Raw genomic sequence first — 22,917 nt, forward strand, 5'->3', positions numbered from 1 at the left:
GTTTATGCGTAGGAATACAGTAGTTCAGTGGTTGAAAAAATGTAGTGCCAAAGGAAAGTGGTGTTTTGGCGGGAAGATAAGGCGCTGAGAATATTCTACATGAAGCTACATTTAAATGGATATTGGATTGTTTTGAAGGGCCTTTTTGAAAGTCTCTAAAACACGTTTTTTTTTTTTTCTGGACCTGTTTACAGCAATACACAATATTGATGAATTCATACAACACTATGTCAAAAACCCAAACTATCATCTTTAAATTGATCACCTGTGGTTAATACTGATGCAGACTACTATTGTCTGCGGCTGAGAGAAGCACTGTGTGCTGTGTAGTGTAGTCCCGGCTCCCACCTTGTTCACCACCAGCACGAAACAGGCCACCAAAACATGTTTGCAGTATGGAAACTTTTACAAAGTGTGTGAGACTGATATAACGTACGTTATCTGCAATGCATGCCACTGAGTTAATGTTCTGAGATATATTGCCTTTTATGTATTAGACCATTTGCAGTGTTTAACCTATTAATCTTAATAGGTTAAACAGTATTAAGGTATTAAGCTTAATCATTTTTTTTCAGTTTGTTAATAATTGTGTTAATACACATAAATTAACACATGTAATTAATTAGTTATCACATTGTGTAATTCAGTTAGTCGGATGCTGCATTGCTCTTTGGGAGTGTTTTGTTCTGAAAGCGGCTTAAGACAGTGCGCTCCATAGGTGTGCTTATGCGTAGGAATACGGTAGTTCAGCGGTCGAAAAGATGTAGTCCGAATCTACTGCAGGTAATAAAATGACTATGCATTACTACCTCATACAACCCCACGTCAAATAACCCAAAATATCCCTTGGAGGTGATTTTGAATGAAAATCGACCAATAATGATCAGTGGCCAATCAATTAGATCATTTGCTAGGTGAAATGTTATTTTAGTCGGCTAAAGTGTAAGCTACATAAGTTAACTATGGGTTAGCTGCTGGTAACATTTTATATCATGGACAAAAGTGTAGGTTGTGTTGTTGGAGGAAATGTCAGACAGACTGACGTCACCATCCCAACACCAGATTCACATCAGACCCGCTGAGACAGCACGATGAAACACCTCCATCCCTCCAGTCACACTCATCACAGCCTCATCATCCTCAGCTGACAGGTACTGAAACCACTGGTCTGTTCAATAAACCAACACAGCTTGATGTCTGCAGATTAACCTGAACACCAGACAGCTTAGAGCCAGGCCGACAGGTTGGACTGATCCTTGTACAAACAGTTCACAACACAAAGAACCTCAGAGGTCTGTGGATCTGAACAACCTGCATGTATAACACCTGTGTGAGACAGGTGACTTATGAAGATCCAACAAGCTCCAGAAACTCCACCAAACTGCTGTCAGTGTGGAAGTGGCTTTAGTCCTTGGCGCTAACAGATTACACAGTAATTGCATGAAACAGCGGCCTCACGCTGAGGCTGCTGTTTCATGCAATTACTAGTCATAGTATTTTACTGAGAGCAAACTAGACTGAATGTTACACTGCAGTGTAGTACAGTGATGCTTCTTCTGACAACACGACACAATCAGAAAGAAACTAGATCTACGTCCTCATGGTTGTCTGCCTCCTCCACGCAGACTAATTTCAGGTTACATCCCTGTTTATCCAGAGTCATATGAAATATGTCATAACTGCTGTGTGAAGTTTTAATAATGGCTGAGTAATTGCTAAAAGTGTTTTGTGAGTTCACACTGACCTTGACCTTTGACAACTAAAATCTAACCAGTTCATCCTTGAGTCCAAGTGAATGTTTGTTCCAAATTTGACTAAATACCCTCAAGGTGTTCCAGAGATATCGCATTCACAAGGCCAAAACCGTGTTTTGCGAGGTCACCGCGACCTTGACCTTTGACCGTCAAGGCGTTACGGGATGGATGGAAAACCTGAAGACAATAAAAACAAGATGGATGTTTATGAGCTTCAGACTGACTGTTAGACTTTTATCAGTCTGACAGAACTGCACTGGAGATATAAATATGTCTTTAGCTTAACAAAATCAAACATGATGGTATTGAAATGTAAACATGTAACATGTAAAGTACTGAACTATTAATTACATTAAAATAGTCATTAATCTTAATTACAGTCACTATATCCGCTTGCAATAATGAGATCATACAAAATACTGTGATTTGTCACTAAAGGTTCATTCATGTTTTTGAGAAAAGATGATGAACAAAGGAAAACTAGAATCCCAATCTCATGGTTGTATGCCTCCATCAACCAATCAAAAATCAGGAAGAGAAAAGGAGCTAAAACGTGAGATGAAAGAGGATGATGAAGATGATCAGGAGAGCCAAATAAAGGAGGCGAAGAGAGGAGAATAACAAGAAGGAGTGATGCAGGAGAAGATAAGAGGAGGGAGGAGGAGGTGAGGGGAGGAGTCAGCGGAGAGTGAGACAGGAGGAGGATATATGGAGGAGATGTGAGTACAGCAGAGGAGGAAATCCTGGTAAATCCTTCATGTTCCTCTCGAGACCTGGATCAGAGACTCTCTATCTTATTTCTCCTCCAGTCTCTTCATCACCTCTACACCTGCCTCAGGTTCCCTGTCTGATGTTTCTGTAGACACAGAGCTCACTGGGAATTCATGTATGAATTCATTATACAACAACCATGTCACTGAACACTGAGCAGCTGTGACACCTGAACAGGTACTCGTGACAGAATAACCAAGCATGTGGATCAGTAATACTGCTGTGGTTCACTGTGTGTAACATATAGAACATAGGTCTAGTTGTTTTAGACATTTGAATGTGGAAAAGTTACAGATTATAACTTTAAAATGAAGCAGTGCCAGCTCATGAGGCTGGTTGAGCAAAAATTTGATGACTTGATTTTCTCCAATAAACCTATCAGGTTGTTTCAGCTGTTAGAGGCTAAAAACTACAGTAAGAGAAGAGAGACACAGAGTCTAACTTCGAGCAGCAGAAAACATTGACATAATGCGATCCCTAGCCCCCTTACCCTAACCTTCACCATCACAACTGAAACCCTGACCCTTAACTTAACCTTAACCTCCACCTGATTCTGACCTGAACCCTGAAACCAGGGCTGGACCCTCAAACAGTCCTGTGAAGTTGTGAGAACCAGAAAACACTTCACTTCACTTTTGACTGAACATTTGGACAAAATACAAAGTTGTAAGTGTTAGCTGACTGTAGGTGACCACAGCTCTATTTGCTGCTTTCTATTGGCCACTATATGCCACTCATACACTCTAGCCAACCGTAGATGTCCATTGTCAGTTTGCATCACTTTACTTTGATCTGCACAAAACCAATCGGTGATGGTGAGGGGATGAGGCCATGATGGTTTATCACAAACCAAAGTATGTCTCAGTGTTCAGAGTTAATCATGAACAAAGTGCTCAGTGAATGGATTCACTCATCAACTTAATTATTATTATTAACTCTTTACCTAATGATTCATTAATATACTGTGTACTATATTCTGTTCTGTTATCTATCTCATTGTCCTGGATCTGGAGTCATTGGTGAACTACTTATTAACAATTCATCAACTGTCGGGTCATTAGTAGCCATGCACAGTTTTCTACAGTGTTACAGATAGTAATACTGGGTCATCTTGTGACAGTGACAGTAGCGTTGGCAATGACACTGAGTCTTCCTGTAGTGATCAACCAACAGTGAATACAAAGGAAATCAGCCTCTCGCTCTCTGTTTTTCTCTGGATCCAGCTCCATCTGTGCCCGTCCTCTTCCTCCAGCTTCTGATGTAACAATAATCAAACTCATCATCACTCTCAGGACAGGAGGGGGAGACAAGAGATACCAAAAACAAGACCGGCTTCCAGCCTTGAGGCCTGCTGACCGCACTCCCCACATGTGTGTGTTGTATATTACTGGTTTTGTTGCCCCTCTGTTTCCTGTCCCCGCCCCTCCTACCATCTGTCATTGCCAGTTTGCTACACAATTATGTGCTCTAACCAGGAATCTGGAGGCAAAATGAAGCCTGTCTTTGTAAATTGGTTAGGACATAACTTGGTGACACTGATATCTTTTGTTCTTGAAAATTTCACAAACATGATCACGGTGAGTTCACTGACCTTTGCTCAGTCAGATAATGTGTGAGTCAGGCTATCAGCTCTGTGAGGCTGCACTGCTTTGAGTTGAATGCTAACATCATGTTGCTCATGTTATATGCTGATGCAGGTAGGTTGTAGGTAATGTATATAATAGTATATAGTATACAATAATTGTGGTCATGATTGCTTGACCTGACTGCATATTTTTGCACATTATGAGTGTATGAATGGATGAAGTGCATTATTCTGCAGGTTGGCATGAGACGTTTCTATTGGCGGTGATTTTTTCACAGTCAAATCTTTTCACCTCTGGAGTCAGCTAACATGATGTCAGCGACCACAGCCTCGGTTCTTCATCAAGGAGGAAACTATTAACTTTCATCTAGGGACAGTTTGGTGCTATCGAGACTCAAACACCTGAGTTGTATGTGTGACATCACCGTCATCATCACTTCTGCCACCACCACCATCACTATCTTCACTCATCATCACTGTCACCATCATCACTCTCTCCATGACTCATTATGGTCCTCTCTTTCATTTTTACTTTATATTGTTCCTGCATGAATTATAAAACAGTCTATATGTATTATCTGTAATGACCGTCACAGATGAAGCTCTTCACTGAGCGCGCGCACACACACACACACACACACACACATACACACACACACAAACACAGACACACACACACACACTGTTGATTAGCGTGGGCTATCATCAGAATAACAGAGTGGGGTGTGAAATGACAGGTGTTGCCACGGTAATTAAATCTGTCAGTCATTCTGTCTGCATGTGTGTGGGTGTGACGCAATGCAGTCTGTGGTTGTTTCACTTGTCAATCAAATGAACACTTGTCATGAGTTGGACACGTCATTGGACTAATTGTGTTTAGGTTTGAACAGAGCTCGTCCTCTTCCGACAGTCTGAGGAACTTTATTTAAACTTTTGGTGTTTATGTGTCTGTATACAATGCTGAAATAACACCCTCTAATCCATCAGTCCCACAATAAGTCAATACTCATGAAGGTTATGATGTTACTGTCTGATGAACAGTGATACTGAAATGATGCTTTTCTGCAGTGAGGTGAAAGCAGTGCTAAGTTTTTACTGTTCAAATCAACCAGTGTTGAGTTAAGTAACAAACACCTGACTGGTCATTCAACAGCAAAAACAAGCTGTGAACCCAACATTGACACACTGTATCATCACCTTTTAACGTGATATGGTGAACTTGTTAGTAAACAGCTGTTTATCTCCACATCCAGCTGTTACAGATCAACATGAAGATTCATGTGGAGTGGTGTTTGTTTCAGTCCAGTGTCGGGGTCAGTCCTCTCTTTTAGCTCTGTGTTTGGTCTCCACCAGCTCTTTCAGCTGCTAAATGTTCCACTATGTTCACCAGCTGCTCTCTGACTGAGTCTGTGTGCTGATTGCTGCTCAGCAGGTAGCGGGCAGAGGTTCTGCTGGAAACACAGCCTGCACTTTACGTTGAAACAGTCTTGTTACTTGGACCCAGTAATGATGTCACACCAGCACAACATTTTGTTTCAGACATGTGAAGTTCATCCACAACAAAGGTCACAGGTCAGTACAGTGTGTCTGAACCAGTTTTATTTGGGGGCATCTGTGGCTCAGGAGGTGGAGCGGGTCGTCCACTAGTTAGACGGTCAGTGGTTTGATCCCCAGCTCCTCCAGGCCGCATGTCAGAGTATCCTTGGGTAAGATACTGAACCCCACATTGCCCTGTATGAGTGTGGTGAATGAATGTGAGTCAATGGGTGAATGTGGCAAGTATTGTAAAGCTCTTTGAGTGGTCACTTAGACTAGACAAGGAAAAGTCCATCCACTTACCATCCATGTGTTGTATCTGGACAGACGGAGATCTTTGGAAATGATGACATAGACACCCATGATCTCTCCTGATTGGCTCTAATCAGCCTGGACTACCAGTGTTGAATATAACATGATAATGAATTACAGTGTTACTGACCTTGTTGTCTTTGTTAGCAGCTGTTGTTCAGTTACATTCTGTATTTTAATGCTACAACTGTCTTTGCTGTTCCTCGCTCATAGTATTTTCTTTAACTAATCAACTGCAGAGGAGACAATCTGCTTCCTGTTTACAGCAGCTCGCACATGCCCAGTGTACGTGAATGGTCATGTGATATGTTTTTTCAGGTGTGATAGTCTGGACGGAGATTGTTTCTGATACGGAGCTGGTTTTAGTTTTATTCTTGTGGACAGATCCTTAATCAGTGAGTCAATGAGAGACAACAATCCAATGACTTGATTTTAGAGAGTGAAGGATAATGCTATCACAAGGTTTGTCCATTCCCAGACTTTCTCTCAACATTCTCAGAGATCCACCAGTTTTCTCTTCAAATCCCAACAACATATATTTTCTGTAGTCTTTCACAACAAAAACACAGTGTTAACACATTTCCTAATCTGTTTCTGATGGAGTGATGATTCAATCAAAATGTGGTGGTGAAGGTGGAAGGGTCAAACTCATTTGGTTCATTTGGATCATTGACATTATCTCAATTAAATTCATTAAGGTCTGTTTGAAGAGGAGTGTCAGAGCAACATGCACACACACAAATCCACATACCCCCACACAGAGAGAGAGAGAGAGAGAGAGAGAGAGAGAGAGAGAGAGAGAGAGAGAGAGAGAGAGAGAGAGAGAGAGAGAGAGAAACAAACACCAGCTGTCCACTTCCTGCTGTTCAGGAAGTGTCAGCAGCACGGAGACAGCCGCCCCCGTGCAGAGCTGAAGCCCTGATTGGCCACTGTCTCCTCCTTGGAGACAGCTGCTGTGCCAGAAGATAAAAGATGGAGAAGAGCAAATGGAAGCTGTTGATTTTCTCTCATCAGTTGTGTGCTCACTAACTGTAGTATTTAACATTTATGATGACTACAATATGACACAGGGTACATTTATTGGAGTTGTCTGTGTCTTGTCCAAATCTTTGACCTAACACCTGCATGTGTGTGTGACTTTGAGGAGCAGCTCTTCACAAAGTTTAATAGATGAATGAATAAAGTATTTGCTCCACAGTCTGTTTGATTGTTCTCAAGGAATTATTATTCTGTTGGTACAAAGCTCATTTATAATCATGTCAAGACACAGACATACAGAGTGATGCATATGTAGCATAAGTGTGTTGGTGGTTATTAGATATTACAGAATGTTAATGATTAATAATGTGTGTTTGTTTCAAAGCTCAACTGAATAAAGTTTCCCTGTAAACACGAGAGACAACAAAAACAATCCAGACACAACCATTAGTCCACGCTAGCTTTGTGTGTAATATGCTTCATAGCGATGCTGACAGTTAGTCCACTAGTGATAGCAACATTTATGGAACACATTCATAATATCGGTAACAGCAAGTTAGCCAACGTTATCATGTCTACTGCAGTCATGACTAATGAAAACAGACATGTAACATTGTGAAGCATCAAGTTACTGACACATAGAGGAGAAGAAAAACAGTTCTGAGTCCAGCTGGACCCTTTAGCGGCTCGTAGGGTTCTCCTCTCAGTAAAAACCAGACCAGTATCTGCTCCATGGTCGGACTGGGAGAGAAATTCAGCCTTGGACTGATACGCTGTAGCAGCAGGTAAAAACTTTATGGATGTTGTAGGGAGGGCCAATGGTTTAACAGGAGAAACTCACATGCACATGAACGTGCACTAACATGCATGTGCTGCCAGACCAGCTACCAAACTAAGAAAAGAGAAACTCAGATTACAACACACTTCATTCTCTGCTCAGGACGCCATTACTCCACTATATCTTTACAAAGAAAATAGTTGTTTCCTCCTATATTATTTTTTAAAATATCAGTTACAGAACCTTTAAGAAAACAGAAAAAAAAACAGACAAAACACAAATAAATTCAGAAACATCATCAATTTGACAACACGTGCTGCAAATACTCACAACAACCAAACACACAAACATGCTGCAAGTAGCACAGAGGACAATTGAAGTGTTTCCAGACGACACTAAAAAGTGATGAACCCAGCTGGGATGCAGTTGCATGGATATATTGTATATATATATATCTTTGCTTTTAACTAACAACACATGCATCTCGGCCAGGTTCATCACTTTTTTGTATTTTTGTCTGTGCTACTCGCAGTGTGTTTCTGTATTTGGTTGTGTTGTGATTATTTGCAGCACATGTGTTGTCAAATTGATGAAGCTGTTTTTGGATTTGCTTCTGAGTGTTTTGTCTCTTTGCAGTGCAGTTGCAGGGTGCGTTGAACTCTCAGGGCCACTGTACAAAACAATCCAGGTGAGGTTTAACTCTGTGACCACTTCTGAATCTGAAGGTTATAGTGCTATTTTGTATGAAAGGTGTTTGTGATATGTTTACATGATTGTCCTGGAGCTCTAATACATCACCAATACAATGTATGACCTCCAGAATAACTCAAAACAGATCTCTGTATAACAAGCAGCTGACATTTTGGAGCCTGGTAATTTTTCTCCACTTTCTGACTGGACTTCTTCAGAAGTATTATGTGTAAGAAGTCCACATTGGCTACATTTTTGTCCAGGCTCCAGCTTGATTTCCTGCCAGCTCTTGTGACCTGCCAAGTGCCCAATGAAGATCATGCTAATTTCCTTTCATGCCCTAGATAAGGCCTTCAGCATGCTATTCTCAGACAGGGTTACTACTCCAAACACTGACAAGTGAAACCATGAAAGTGGTTAATTTTTTCAACCTTAGCAGAACTAGATCAAACCAATCTGAACAAGTAACCTGCAGCAGACCAGATTGTTGAGTCCTGAACAGCAACTTGTGTTGACTGCTGTTAGCGTACCGCCTCATGGTCGCCTGCTCCACTCAAATTTCAGGTTACATCCCTGTTTATCCAGAGTTATAGAAAATATCAACCGTTTGTGTTAAATTTTGTCATAATTGCTGTGAATTCTTGATTTATGTCCAAAAAGTGTTTTGTGCCGTCACTGTGATCTTGACCTCCAAAATCTAATCAGTTCATCCTTGAGTCCAGGTGAACATTTGTACCAATTTTTTTTTTTTTAAGTGATTTGTTTTGGCATTTTTGCCTTTATTCAGATAGTGAAGTTAGAGACGGACTGGAAAGTCTAGGAAAGTCAGGAAGAGAGAGAGGGGATGCAGCAAAGGGCCACGAGCCAGATTCGACCCCATGGCCACTGCAGTTTGGACTAATCCCATGTGGTACACACTCTACCAAGTGAGCCACCATGCCGCCCCAATATTTGTGCAAAATTTGAAGAAGTTCCAGCAAGGCTTTATTAAGATATCGTGTCCTTGAGAATGGGACGGACGTACGGACGGACAACCCAAAAACAATATTCCTCCGGCTCTGACTGACACCGTCACGGAGGCATAAAAATACTGGATCATTGCATCATCGTCATCATCGTCATCGTCATCGTCATTAAGACATGACAGTAGATCACTGTGGATGAAACTCATGTCCAACAACACACTCACACGAACATGTTACTAGAGGTCAGAGCTGTCGGCTGCAGTGCTCCATTACAGCGCCTCCACACCACTGTAACAGCAGGTTACATTCTGTCTCATGGGCCTCCTCACCTTGAACAACGCTGACTTACTTACACACAACAGCAGCCTTGACAGATGTTACCTGTGCCTGTGCTGTACAGTAGGTAAATGCAGGGGGATGTAAATCTGTGCAGGTTAGAGACTCATCAGTAGGTGCATCCTTCACATGGTGACCTGGGTTTAAAGCCTCATGTCAGCAGGTAACTGCACTGCTGAAGTGTCCTTGAGCAAGATACTCTATCACTGTGGGTTTGTACTGCAGGTGAACCTGACCTTTGACCTCCCTGTGGAGGGAGGAAACAGGAAACATCTAGTCATTCTGCTTCCCATTGGTTTGGTTGATCAACAGCTACTCACCTCCACCTCCACCTCACCTCCACATCCTCCACCATCAATTTCTTGGCTGTTTGACAGACAGCTTCATCCCTGATCTCTACAGATATACTGTTCCTCCATCAGAAACTCCCAGAGTTCACACTTCCCTGACTAAACACTTTTAGTGCTGACTCAATATAAACAGACTGTAAGAGAATTCATTAGCCTAGCAGCGTTAAGGCTACATCCATCAGTCCATTTTCTAACACACCAAGTAGTCCCTCTCCCTTGCAACATTTTCCAGCTCCTCCTGGAGGATTCTGAGGCATTCCCTGATCAGATGGATATAGAATCTCTACAGCAGCTCTCTGCCTCACCTCACCCAGATTAGGGAAACCAGGACACCATCCTGGAGCCCAAAGAAATTACATGCAGCCACTTCCCTGTACGCCCACCACCTGTAGGGACAGACATCAGGTTGGGTGGAAATGGAAGCCGGGCAGAAGGCTCGGTGGGGGGCCTGGGTGGGCCGATCCCTGGCTCTGTAGACTAGCTCTAGGTATGTCTAATGTGAATTAAGGCTACAAACAACCCATAATGCAACACACTCTGCAAGACCTATATAAACCGGTTCGCTCTCCATTCAAAAACAAAAAAGTATCTGATAGTGTGAATATGTAACAGTCTGGTCCTCATAACAAAACCTCAGACATGATTTCATTTCCAGGTCTCATATTCTGACCTCATGGTATTTACGTGAGAAGATGCTGACAGATGCTGATCGTAGCTGTATCCTCCACCCACAAATGGACGTTTTTGTAAATGATTAAATTTCATTCTTACCTCAAACCACTGCGTGTGTGTGTGTTTATGTGTGTGTGTGTGTGTGTGTGTGTGTGTGTGTGTGCGCGCATGTGTGTGTGCATGTGTGTGTGCATGTGTGTGTGTTTATGTGTGTGTGTGTGTGTTGTGTGTGTGTGTGTGTGTGTGTGTGTGTGTGTGTGTGTGTGTGTGTGTGTGCGCGCGCATGTGTGTGTGTGTGTGGGTACTCACATGTAGTGCAGGTGGGGGTTCTTGGAGAACACACGAGTATGGATGGCATACAGGTTGCTCCTGGTAACAGTACTGTGACACACACACACACACACACACACACACACACACACACACACACACACACAGGCAGGAGGAGTGAGAAGAAGAGCATTGATGAATAACTTTCAGCTCCATCACTGAAGAACAGGAACAATTACAGAAAAGACAAACACAAACAACAGAAGGCAGAGCAGGGATGAAGACAGTCGTTTATAAATCACATCCATTTTCAGAGCTGCAAACACCAGTTATTGATTGTGGATAAATGCTGAAGACGCTGATGAATGAAGACCCAGACTGAGGAGGATTCCGTGTGACACCTGCCAACAGTATGTTGTTAACAGCATATTAATGAGAGCAGGGGCTTCACTCATGAAACTGAGCACAGGATCCAAACCACAAAAATGATCAGATTCATAAAACTGTGTGCACACATGCCTCCAAGGCAAGTTCCCTTTATGAATCACAATCAACTTGATAGTGCGCCCTTTGGTGAACCTCATGCTCCGCCCAAAAGAATTTGGACCAGAATCTGATCCAAAAACTACTGAAATCACTGTTGGTGAAAGAGAATCAACAGCTCTCAATATTCAAGAAAAATTTCTCCCGCAAACGTTGGGGACAGGTGAGACTGACTTCATCTGTCACCTGGCAGCGTCCAGGTCATTTCAGCTGCACTGTGGCTCCAAAACCAACCAGGACCAGGAGAGGGAGCACTACACAGACCGACCCCCTCCTCTGAGCTGTGAGGGTCTGGGACTGTTAAGATGAGTCGGCACCTTGAGTTCAGTGGTTTAATGGTTTAATAATGACTGAAAGCTGTAGAGGGTTAAGATCTTTATCTTTTGACACAGACTAGTGCTTATTAGTGTGCACACAATACAACAATACAATTACCCACAATGTTCATCACATTGTGGATGTATGATTATTGGTTTGATATGAAGTAAAAATAAACTTATGAGGAGGCTCATTATAAAATTTGGCTTCAGTTCACTACTTCACCATCTGTGTCCTTCCATCCAGTTTGTTTTTATAAAGCTCTATTTTCCACAGGAAGTGGCATACACACATTTCAAGTAATTTATGTGCAAACACAGTGTTCAAATGAGAATGCTGTTGTTGTGGCTGTGGGACTGAATGGGCTTGATGATAATGAGCAGATCACATAACTTACAGAAAATCTTTTGTGAGGGTTTATGAAACTCAAGCAAGAAAAATCTGCTTAAATTCCTTGGGCTAACCTTCATCATATCACATTTTTCTGAGCTACTGAAGGAAAACTAATGATTTAAACATTTGCTGTCACAGTAAAGTGTCTCACATATTTGATTTTTGATTTGAATATTTTGGCAGAAATCAAAGACCATTAAAAAAAAGAATATAGCTCAATAACTTACTGACAGAACATCATGAAGGTAACGGTTTCTACCTGCTGCCATCAGGAGAAGCTAAGATAGAAGCTCCTTACCTCTACGAACTGCTGTTGATTTTTATGTTTCTGACATGATCTAAAGCTGATGGAAATCCTTGTCTGATCGACTGAAGCCCAAATCCTTGAATATAGATTCATTCTCTTTAAATCTAGTTAGGAGTCATCATGAAGAACAATCAGATTGAATTTCTAGTTAACAATATCATCGTCAATTGTATAAAAATGTCAAAAGCGCTTATGCTAGGAAACTCTGAATATAATTTATTCTGATTTCTTGCTCAGTTCTTTATTTTTATTTAATTATTATTTTAATGGCTCAACTTTCTCTATTTGTATTTTTCTTTCATATTATCTTATTTCATCAATCCTGTTTACTTTGTTTTTGTGATTAAGAAAGGAGGATTTATCATCCATGTGTAATAAATAGTTAGTTTAAAAGAAAAAAAAGCCTAGTGTCGAGATCAAGGAAAAGTGGTCAGAAAGGAGATTATTTAGACTTTTCCACCACAGTCCAGTTCTCATCATGGCTGCCATTGAGATACTTTTGGGTCATTTCACTCAGGTTGGAACCACCTTAAGTGAAAAAGACTTTTAATCACAGCCATGTTGAACAGAAACCCTGAGTTACAATCCATTTACTAGGCAGAAAGGACCTGACATTATGGGAAATGTAGTATCCAGGGATTTGGAACCTGACCTGTACATTAGAGGAGTATCCAAACACACAAACTTTTTTAAGAGGGCTTAAATGTTTGTTAAATGTGAGTCTCCACAATTGAAATATTCAGTTCATTTTGCGCTAACCATAAGCTCATAAATGTATTAATCTCTACCAGCATCGAAAACCAGTAAAACCAGTGAAGTGGTGGTGACTCCCTACCTATTGTCTGTCCATTCCTCCATTAGTTCCTTTAGTCTGTAAGGATCCACAGATCACAAAAATCAAAAGGGTTTCTTCATAAAAGTATTCAGAGTTATGAATATTATCATGAAATGTCCATGGCAGACTATCACATGACTTTATTCGCAGCACTTCTCTCCGCATTTCATCAATGTCTCTTCTTCCTCCTGCATCTGCGACTGTCAGTGAGTGTGATTGCTTTTGTTAGCTTTCTGACTACAAAATGGAGGTCTCCCTCCAAAGATCCGTTCAGAGCAGTTCAGCAGTTGGAGAAGACGCTGATATGGGTTACTGCGTCTGTCAATCTAGCTTGAAGCCAGGCTTCTGCTCTGTCCAATGACAGCAGACAAAGGGGGCTAGGCTCTTCTGAGTCGATGCTGATTGGCTACAAAATGAGTAAAAACGGCTGAGACGCTGCAGAGTAGAACCAGCTCTGTTTTGAATGATGTAAAAAGGTTTTTTAGGCATCAATATGATTCAGTGTGTTTTCTATTGTTTCTCCATATTTTTCTTTTTAGAGAGGTACATGAGCACCAGTGAAAGAATGAACTAAAAAGTCCACAGCTCCCATATTATTAGGCCTGGAGGCCTGAAACATCACACAGGACTTTTTGACAAGATATAAAAGAAGTATCACGATTTTTATAGTTAAATATAACGTAGTTATGGTTATCAAACATGACATTTTTTAGACAAGGACTAAAAAATACAAAAATACCATGTATTTAGTTTAGGTTGGGGTTTAGTCTCATTTTTAACAAGCACATTTTCAGAAACAAGGGGATGTTTTCCCCCCACCTTGACTGTACTGACTGTACTGTAGCCCCCTGTACACCTGTCTCAGAAATCAATTAATCACCTGAAGTTAATTCAAAATGCTGCAGCTAGGTTCCTAACTCCAAACAATGTGTTCAGCTCAGCGTCTCTACACCAGCTGCCTGTTTATTTTAGGATTGATTTTAAAATTCTTTTTAATAACCTGCCAGAGGAGATCAGGCTCTCAGGGTCAGTTCTGTTTTATCTTCTTCACTTCACTAATAATAATAATAACACCAAGAACACTTATAATAATAATAATAATAGTAATTTACTGTTTTTGGCTGTTACTGGACCTTTCCAATGGAAAACATTCAAAAATTATGCAAGATGCAATCTCTCTAATATTATAACTGTTCAGATAACAGTGCTAATTGTCAATCAGTACCTATATTTATGCATACACTGTATATACAATAATGGAAAGATAGATTAACTCTGAGAATGTTGAAGGATATGTCCACATGGGCCCACAGTTTTTTCACTCACCCGAACTGTTTTATTCTACATTTAGACATGGGAGTGATTTATTAAAATATAAGTATATTAAAATATACCACAGAACATCTTAAGAAGTACCACAACCTGTAGGATGAACCTCAAACTACATATTTCAAAAAAGGTTTTAGCAGCAGCACAGATCTGTCCAAACTGAAATATCTCAACTCCATCTATGATATCCATGTTCCCAGAGAAGCTGATCTTCTGACTTTGAGGTGAAGCAACTTATGACTTATCCTTTGGATAACGCTCATATTGGGAGGTTTGTGGCATTTCATCCATCCCAGGCTCAAAGCGATGCTGCACTACTCTTGTGGTGTGGTTTGTAAACCTGTATCCACCCAGACTCAGTGTTGGAGGGCTTCATAACCCACTCCCACTTAAGTGTCATTGGTTTGGAAGGACATTTCATGGGGTGGACCCTCCACGAGAATGGAGTGAGAGTGGGTAGGAGGAGGGTGTAGGGGCTGGACTGGAATTTGTCCAAAGACTCCTTCTACCAAGTTAAGCACTCCATCCAGCTAATGAATGAAGGGGGTGGGGATTGTGTATGGTAGAATCACTGCCATAATAATTAGAAACATATCAGTGACTGAATACCAAATGTTGACATTTAATCACTGTGGGACACTTGACATTGAAATTTAAGTAACAGAATTTATTTCACTGAAATATATGATCTGAACTTTAGGATCTGAATTTGACCAAGTGTATCTGAGCAACCTCTTTTTGAGTTTTTGATTTGATTTGAATCTTTCCACCTGATTTAAGCTGATGAAGCTACTAGAACATCAGGGAGGTGAATTTTCTATCAGAATTTGAGAAACCTAAAACATATATATATATATATATATATACTGAAAATAAAGTTGAAAGTACTTTAAAGCAGAAACTCAGACCAAGTTTTCAGTCAGTCACACATTTCAGTACAGTAAATTCAGTGGTATTTAACAAGATTAAAGTATTCAGTAGTGATAAAATGTCAAGATGTGGTATTCAATTACTGATATCATTCAAAACCGTATTGAAAAATCTTGTGAAATCCTCCAAAATTAAAATTATACAACATGCATTCTTGTAAAGCAACAATAACTTTCTGATACCCACAAAGAGAAAGCCCACTTTTCAGTGGTGATGTGTTGTTGTATACACCAACTGTCATGGTTTGCTATGGCAGACACCTTTTGTTAGTTTTGTTTGGACTTTCTCACTTCCTGTTTTATTTTGTAATTGGTTTCCTTGTGTGTCTCAGTGTTTTTGCTTCCTGTCTTGGTCCTGTTTCTGTGTGGTGATTGTCTGCCCCGCCCTAATGTGTTTCACCTGTGTTCAATCACCCTTGCCTCCCTTGTCTATATAGTCTTTGTGCTTCCCTTCATCTGTGTTGGTTCGTCTGTTGTCTCTCTGGTGATCTCTGGGTTTGTCCTTAGTCTGTTCATGTCTCCTGTTGTCATCCCCTGTGCTTCTCATGTTTTGGCCTGCTGTTCCTTGTATAACCCTCGTGCTTCGGTTTCCTTTTCAGTTCAGTTTTTGCCTGTTTGGATATTGTAATCGTTTCTTTCCACCAGTGTTGTGTGAAAGCTTTAAGTTTAATAAACCTGTCTGCACCGTCTCCCAAGTGTTGGCTGCATTTTGGGTCCTACTAACCCCTCAAACCCTGACAACCCCTCATAACCGTGACACCAACTGCCTGATCGGAAGCTAATTCAAGGAATCCAAGGAAAACTATATTCAATTAAACCAGTTGAACAAAGTCAATTTTTACATATAAGTATGACGATCCAAAATTAACTTAAATCAGCACTGTAGAAACATTTCGTTTACCAATGTGGCACTTCATTTAGTGTGATATTCACCAGCAAAGGGCTAATACTAGACAATCTAGCATCAGTCTAGAGAACTTGTATTTGATCTTATCTCATTTTTTTTAGCAAATGCCCAATTTCTTATACAGTATTCCAGTGATTAAAGTTATTTCTTTTGTCAGCACTGCATCTGTTTTACACTGCTGTGTCACAGGTATTAGTCTGATGCACAGCAATGGAGGGAAATCTTCTCAGCAGCCAGTGGTGATATACTGTAATATTACATCATGACACACAGAGACATGTGTTAATACTTACAGCCTCTCTAAGCCTGTGTAGAGCTCCATATCCATATCCCTCAAGGTCTGCAGACCAGTCCAGTTCTCAATGTGTCTGGAGAGAAGGAAAGAAAAGACATGTTGTTAGGGCTGCAACTGATGATTATTATCTTCATTCATTTATTAAGAGTTTACTCAATTAAACACCAGAAAATAGTGAAAAAGACATTAACTAGATAACAGTCTTGTGTCGTCAAACCAACAGTCCAAAATGATCTCATTCATCATAAAATACAAATAAAAGCGTCAAATACTCACATTGGAATTTTTTTTTTCTGTTAATTGACTAATAATCATTGCACTGACTAATCATTGCAGCTCTGTAGTATATATTAGTTTGTGTGTGTCAAAGGTCAGAGTTAGGACAGACCTTAAAGTTACACTTGTGCATAGTAATACACTAGTACAACAGTTCACAAAATATAGTTCAAAGGAATTAGCTGTTTGACCTTGAGATGAAGTGGTGGAAATATCAAGTATCAAACATTAAAGGTCTTCATATATAAATCATGCTTTTTTTTTAATTTAGCAAAGTGTATGTCTTTTATATGTACTCCTGTGGGGCCCACAGTGACAATGGGCCCCTCTTAGTCTTTATTGGTCCCATATGTGTCTGCCAAAGTAGGTAAAGGATAAAGTGGTCTACATGGTTAGCCTGTTTGCTTTGACTCCATTTGTTCGCCCACTTACATAAAGTGGGCTAAAGACCAGGTCAAAGGAGTCTACAGATGGGCACTTAACAGGTAAAACTATATATATATATATATATATATATATATACAGTATATATATGTAAACACATATTTTTCCTCTTTTTCCGTACTACTTCCCTCCCTGTCTCTGACCTTATATTGAATACTATCTGTCATGCTGATACTAATGAAGCAGCAGCATTCAATACACAAGTTACATAATAAAAAATCAAGCTGTTAGCTATAAAAAGAAACTATAAATATTCACACAACAGCACACAATCAAACCGCAGAGCGAAGGTGAGATTGTGTTATGTAGAAAATTGGAATTGATAAAAAGCAGGCTGGTACAGGACTGACTGGTGTTGTATTCAGAGTGTACACGCCTCTCCTCTGACAAAACATCACAGGCTGCAAACTGTTAAATCAAACCTTCCTGTGGTTCCCTCCCCTCTCAGCGCTCATGTAGACATGGTCTGAATTCATTGGCTGCAGTGGTTTGTTGGCTATGAAGGTTGTTTGTACCAAGGCCTTATGGGAGCTCAGGAGCAGAACCAGGGTCTGGATCCAGCAGAGGATGGCAACAAATCAAAACACGCAAATCACATCACACTGAACATCTGTCTCCCCCAGAGACCTCCTCCTGGCTCTCACTGTGTGTGTTTGTGGTGTTTGTGCGTGTGTGTGTGTGCGTGTGTGTGTGTGTGTGTGTGTGTGTGTGTGTGTTTGTGTGAGGTACAAAGGTATGCCTGGCAGGATCAGGTAGAGGTGCTGTTTGTCCATCTGTCTCCTGGAATTGATTCATCACTAAAGCACCTTTGCATGTTTTCTCTCTCTCTCTCTCTCTCTCTCTCTCTCTGACAGTCACTGTCTGTCTGTGTCTCTCGTCCCTGTGCCACCTGCAAACACAGTGCCACACGCACACAACTGTAAACATTCATATCTTGTACCACCTGACATTTAGACTTCAAACATACAGTACACTGTTATCAATCATTCAATATGACACCTGCTTTGAACGACTATAACCCTTCAGAGGTCTGGAGGCAAAAAGGCTACAACTGCACCTTAAGCACGAATGAGACTTCAAACTGACTGACGCTGCCTTCAGGGGCATACCTGTCAACCTCAACAACCTCAACAAATTCTGACTGGTTATTTTCTAATAAGCTTCATTCACTTACTGGATTTCTGTCATTTGTTTCTACAATTAAGGCGACACGCCGCTATGGTGGCGTTGTATCCTAATCAGCGCAGTGCATTGGGAAAGGTGCTGTCAGAACGCCAGAGAAGAGAGGAGCTGCAACCAAAGACAGTGCCGCAGTTTTCCTTCAGGAGAGAGCATCTGTTTTTCTCAACAGCAGGAGTGTGTCAGGAAGAGCTGCCCTGATATTTTCCTGGCTGTTCGATATTGTTTCTTTTGCTTCTCAGCGTGTTCAAATCTTAAAAAGGTTTCCAATTATTAAAGTTACATCCCAATCAGAGATTACTGTAAGTCGACCAGGACAGGTGAAACAGTGCAGACATCACCTGATTATTATCGGCAATTAAAAAGTAATAATTCATGTTACTGATGAGATGTGAAGCTATTCTACTATATATCTTTATAAGAACATTGGATCAAATGACTGTATGTTTGAGTGGTTTCACTCGTAGTGAAAATCCCACCGATAATTATCAGCAACTCTCTACAGCTTTCCAGGATCTTTTAGGCTCTTTCAGGTCATTGTTTTCTTCTTCTGTGTAGAAAAACTCATCTACCTGGTCTCCACTGTCCTGTACCTGCTGAGCAGCACTCAGACTCAGTCAGAGAGCAGCTGGTGAATATAGTGGAGCATTTAGCAGCTGAAGGATCTGGTGGAGACCAAACACGGAGCTAAAAGAGGGAGAATAATGGACTGAGATTCATCATGTGACACAAACACCGCTCCACAAGCAAGAGGTCCTGAGAGACGGCCATTAACCAAAACCGTCTGCTCTCCGGTAGTTAAGAAGTCTGATATCCATGAAACAAGCTGGTGGGGCACATTAAAAACATTTATTAACCTTTCAAGCAAGAGATGAGGCTGCATTGTGTTGAATGAAAAGTCTGTGAATAAAAGCCTGGCATGGGCTTGAGGCTTTTCCAAATGCTTGTATAGGTTGTTAAGTATAAAGAACTTGGCGTCCTCCACCCCTCCCCCGCCTGGTAAGCAAATTGCAGTGGATCATTTTTCATTATGACAGAATTTTGTTCCTAATAATTTTCTCAAAGATTTTCATACTTTATGATGTTAATGCCACAGGTCTGAAATCATTAAGTTACTTAGGAATAGAGTTTTTAGGAACAGGATTTACAGTGGAGGATTTCCAAATAGCAGGGAATTTATTACAATCAAGTGACATTTCTCATTGTTTATGTGAGTGACAGAGCATATTGATTTGATACCCTGCCAGGCAGCAAGTTGTATTCTATCTCATCCTTATAGGCTCTTTTAGCTTTCCTTATCTCATTCCTTACTTCTTTCTTGATTTCCTTCTTTTCCTGATTGTTCCCACTGTAAAAAAATTATTTTTTTTTCTTCTTCATGACACTTAGAAGGTAGACTGTAATGTTTTTACAGGGGATATTAGTGTCCACACAGAAGGATATGTAAGAGGAAATGTAAGCTGGCAATACTGTGGTCTGTCCAGCATTTCACCGTCTTTACTGTTTGCTCTCGTCGTTTACAGACAGGTTTGTAGATCGGCAATAGTATACTCTTGTGGTAGGATGCACTGAAAGGGGGCATGGGAAATAATCTGAAAGCACCGGGCACTGAACAACATCATGAGTCAATGGTGGAGTTTCTCATGGTTGTTCCTCCCGGACAACAACAGTGTTACAGTACCTCTCATTTATGTGAAAGCACACGCCTCCTCCCGTGGATTCATTTGTTATGAGAGGTGACCGGTCCAGTTGGACAGGATATCCAGAGCTGGTTATGTGTAAGTCAATGTTGCTGTCAGCTACTCCCAGCCATGTCTCAGTAAAGGCCAGCATGCAAGTTTCTTTGAACTCATGTTTACACCTGGCGTAACCCTCGAGTTCATCCATCTTGATAGGAATGGAAGCAGCGAGAGCCTGTTGCCAAGTCTATATTTATTCAGTCTGCGCTGAACAACGTCTCTCCTTCCTCTTTTTCTGTGGTGCTTCTTAGAGCGTACTCCACCTGCTGTAGCGTGTGAGATAAGGAGCAGGGGATGTGCAGAAAGTTATCACTGGCAGCTAGTGGTCAGAGAGGCAAGAAGCAGCTCCCGGCTGTAGGTGATTCTGCCGCCTTCATGTTGCCCACGGGCGAATGGACTCAAGATGGTCCAAAGTGCAGCAAATACCCCCCAGTAGTAAAAACTACTCCACATGAATTCCAAGGCATTAAAAGTTCAAAGATAAAAAAGTTATGAAAGCACACTCACACAGACAAACGTTCAATACACCAAACAAAAAAACCACAAGCTGCTCCCGGGTCGCACAGGTAGCGTGAGCGCCCGGAGCTTTAGAGAGTTAGAGCAGAGTTAGCATAAACTGTATTGTTCTCAAAGGGAAATTTGTCTTGGGCACAGTGCTACAGTCCAATGCTTCACATGAAATGCTTCACAGAAACACAAACAATTTGACACAATGCTAGAGAGTTGGTTCACACAAAACATCCCAAAAACATGACACCTGATTATACATTTTACACTGACAAGACAACACAACACCACGATGACAAAAACGAATAAAAATGCAAAAAAGTGCTGAGTGCTGAAGAGCCTGTGTATTTATATTTATTGCACTTTGGTCTAGTATCAGCAGCTTGATGGAGGCTGGAACAAACGATGGAGGGTGGAACAAACGATGGAGGGTGGAACAAACTTGTTCCAGTTTGTGGGAATCATTTTCCCACAAACTCTAGTAATCAGCCTAAAGTGTGTGTTTTTGGAAGATGGAGCTGATTGCTGTAAAAATAAAAATAAAAACAATGAAAACAAGCCTGAAAAGTCATTACAGCAAAATCACAGGAGGAGAGGGAGGACAGTTGTTGTGATACTCATCAGCATATATACTGCTGTGTTCACTGGTGTGTTGTTTTCATTTTCTGATGGTCTGAATTCATTGGCCATGAAGGTTTGTACTGAGGCCTTCTGGGAGCCCAGCAGCAGGAGCAGGGTGGTGGCTCATTTTGATCAAAACACACAAACCCACATCACATCATGCTTTTGTCTGCACCTCATAAACCACACTGACATGTTCGTCTTATAACCGATAGATTTTACAGTGTTTTTCATATTTCACTTCAGCATCAGGTTCATGTTAACAGTGTGATTTTTAGTATCTTTATCATTGTTGAGGTCGATGCGACATATTTAAATGTATATTTAATGAGCATAATAAATTCATAATTGATGAGGCTGCCCTAAACTGCCAGAATGGTGCAGTATGGGATGGCGTTCTCAGCCTGTCATTACTGTCAGTCCAGAACCAGTGGGACCCGCTGACTGATTGGCTGAGCATCTCTACCTGACAGCAGCCTCTGCCCCCCTGAGGGCAGGCTGATTGACTAACAGATCAATTATCCAATTCAAAGTTTCAATAGCTACTAACACACACACACACACACACACACACACACACACACGCACAAACACCACTTTCATCGGTACCCAGGAGAGTCAACAACATAACCTCAGACGACTCTCAACGATCGTCATCCACCAGGGGCTCACCTGACCCTAACGACTGTCGTTCACATGAGACCACAACAATGGTCAGGTGAAACCAGTACTTTCACAGGTACCTTGGTGGACCCACCCACAAGAGGTTAAATACCTGGGTCCTACTCCACTTTCGTGGTCAGACTAGTGCGGACTAGAGAGACCAATACATAAGAACTGATGAAGCCGCTTGGATAAGAGGCGAAACGTCTTCCACAGACAAATATAAGTCCAGTTGCCTTCGATTTAATTTGAGAAAGAGATAACAATGACCTGGACGAATGAGAACTTGCACAGACACACACACACACACACATACGTACAATTATAGAGCAGATACACTCACACAAACACATTTTAAATTCATCTTCTAAAAGTACTTCCACTGAGTTTTCTCTGTGTGACAGCCTCTGTAGAGAGATTTTCATCTCTGAAAATAAAATCACTCACAGGACGGTCAGAGTCAAAAAGTCTTGCTCTGTGATAAATTAAATCCTTCAAAGTTTTCTTTTTGCATAGATTTCAGCCTGAAATGAACACAGTGCAGCCTCACTGAAACGCAGTGAACAGTGAAAACAGCCTCCGCTCGAGAAGAGACTTTTTTCTTCTAGATGACAAACTCCTCAAATATCTACTGG

At 41.0% G+C, this 22,917-nt stretch overlaps 1 protein-coding gene across 1 annotated transcript in view; it reads right to left on the minus strand.

The window, feature by feature from the left end:
* LOC130176465 (NT-3 growth factor receptor-like) overlaps nt 1–22,917 on the minus strand; it is a 179,900-nt gene that overhangs the window by 111,757 nt on the left and 45,226 nt on the right. Inside the window, exons 2-3 of the mRNA XM_056387579.1 lie at nt 16,852–16,926; nt 11,037–11,108 (exon numbers count right to left, since the gene is read on the minus strand). Of these exons, the coding sequence (XP_056243554.1) occupies nt 11,037–11,108; nt 16,852–16,926 (147 nt within the window). The remainder of the gene's footprint in view (nt 1–11,036; nt 11,109–16,851; nt 16,927–22,917) is intronic.

Source organism: Seriola aureovittata, chromosome 10 (assembly GCF_021018895.1).
Source record: "Seriola aureovittata isolate HTS-2021-v1 ecotype China chromosome 10, ASM2101889v1, whole genome shotgun sequence".
Lineage (NCBI taxonomy): Eukaryota > Metazoa > Chordata > Actinopteri > Carangiformes > Carangidae > Seriola > Seriola aureovittata.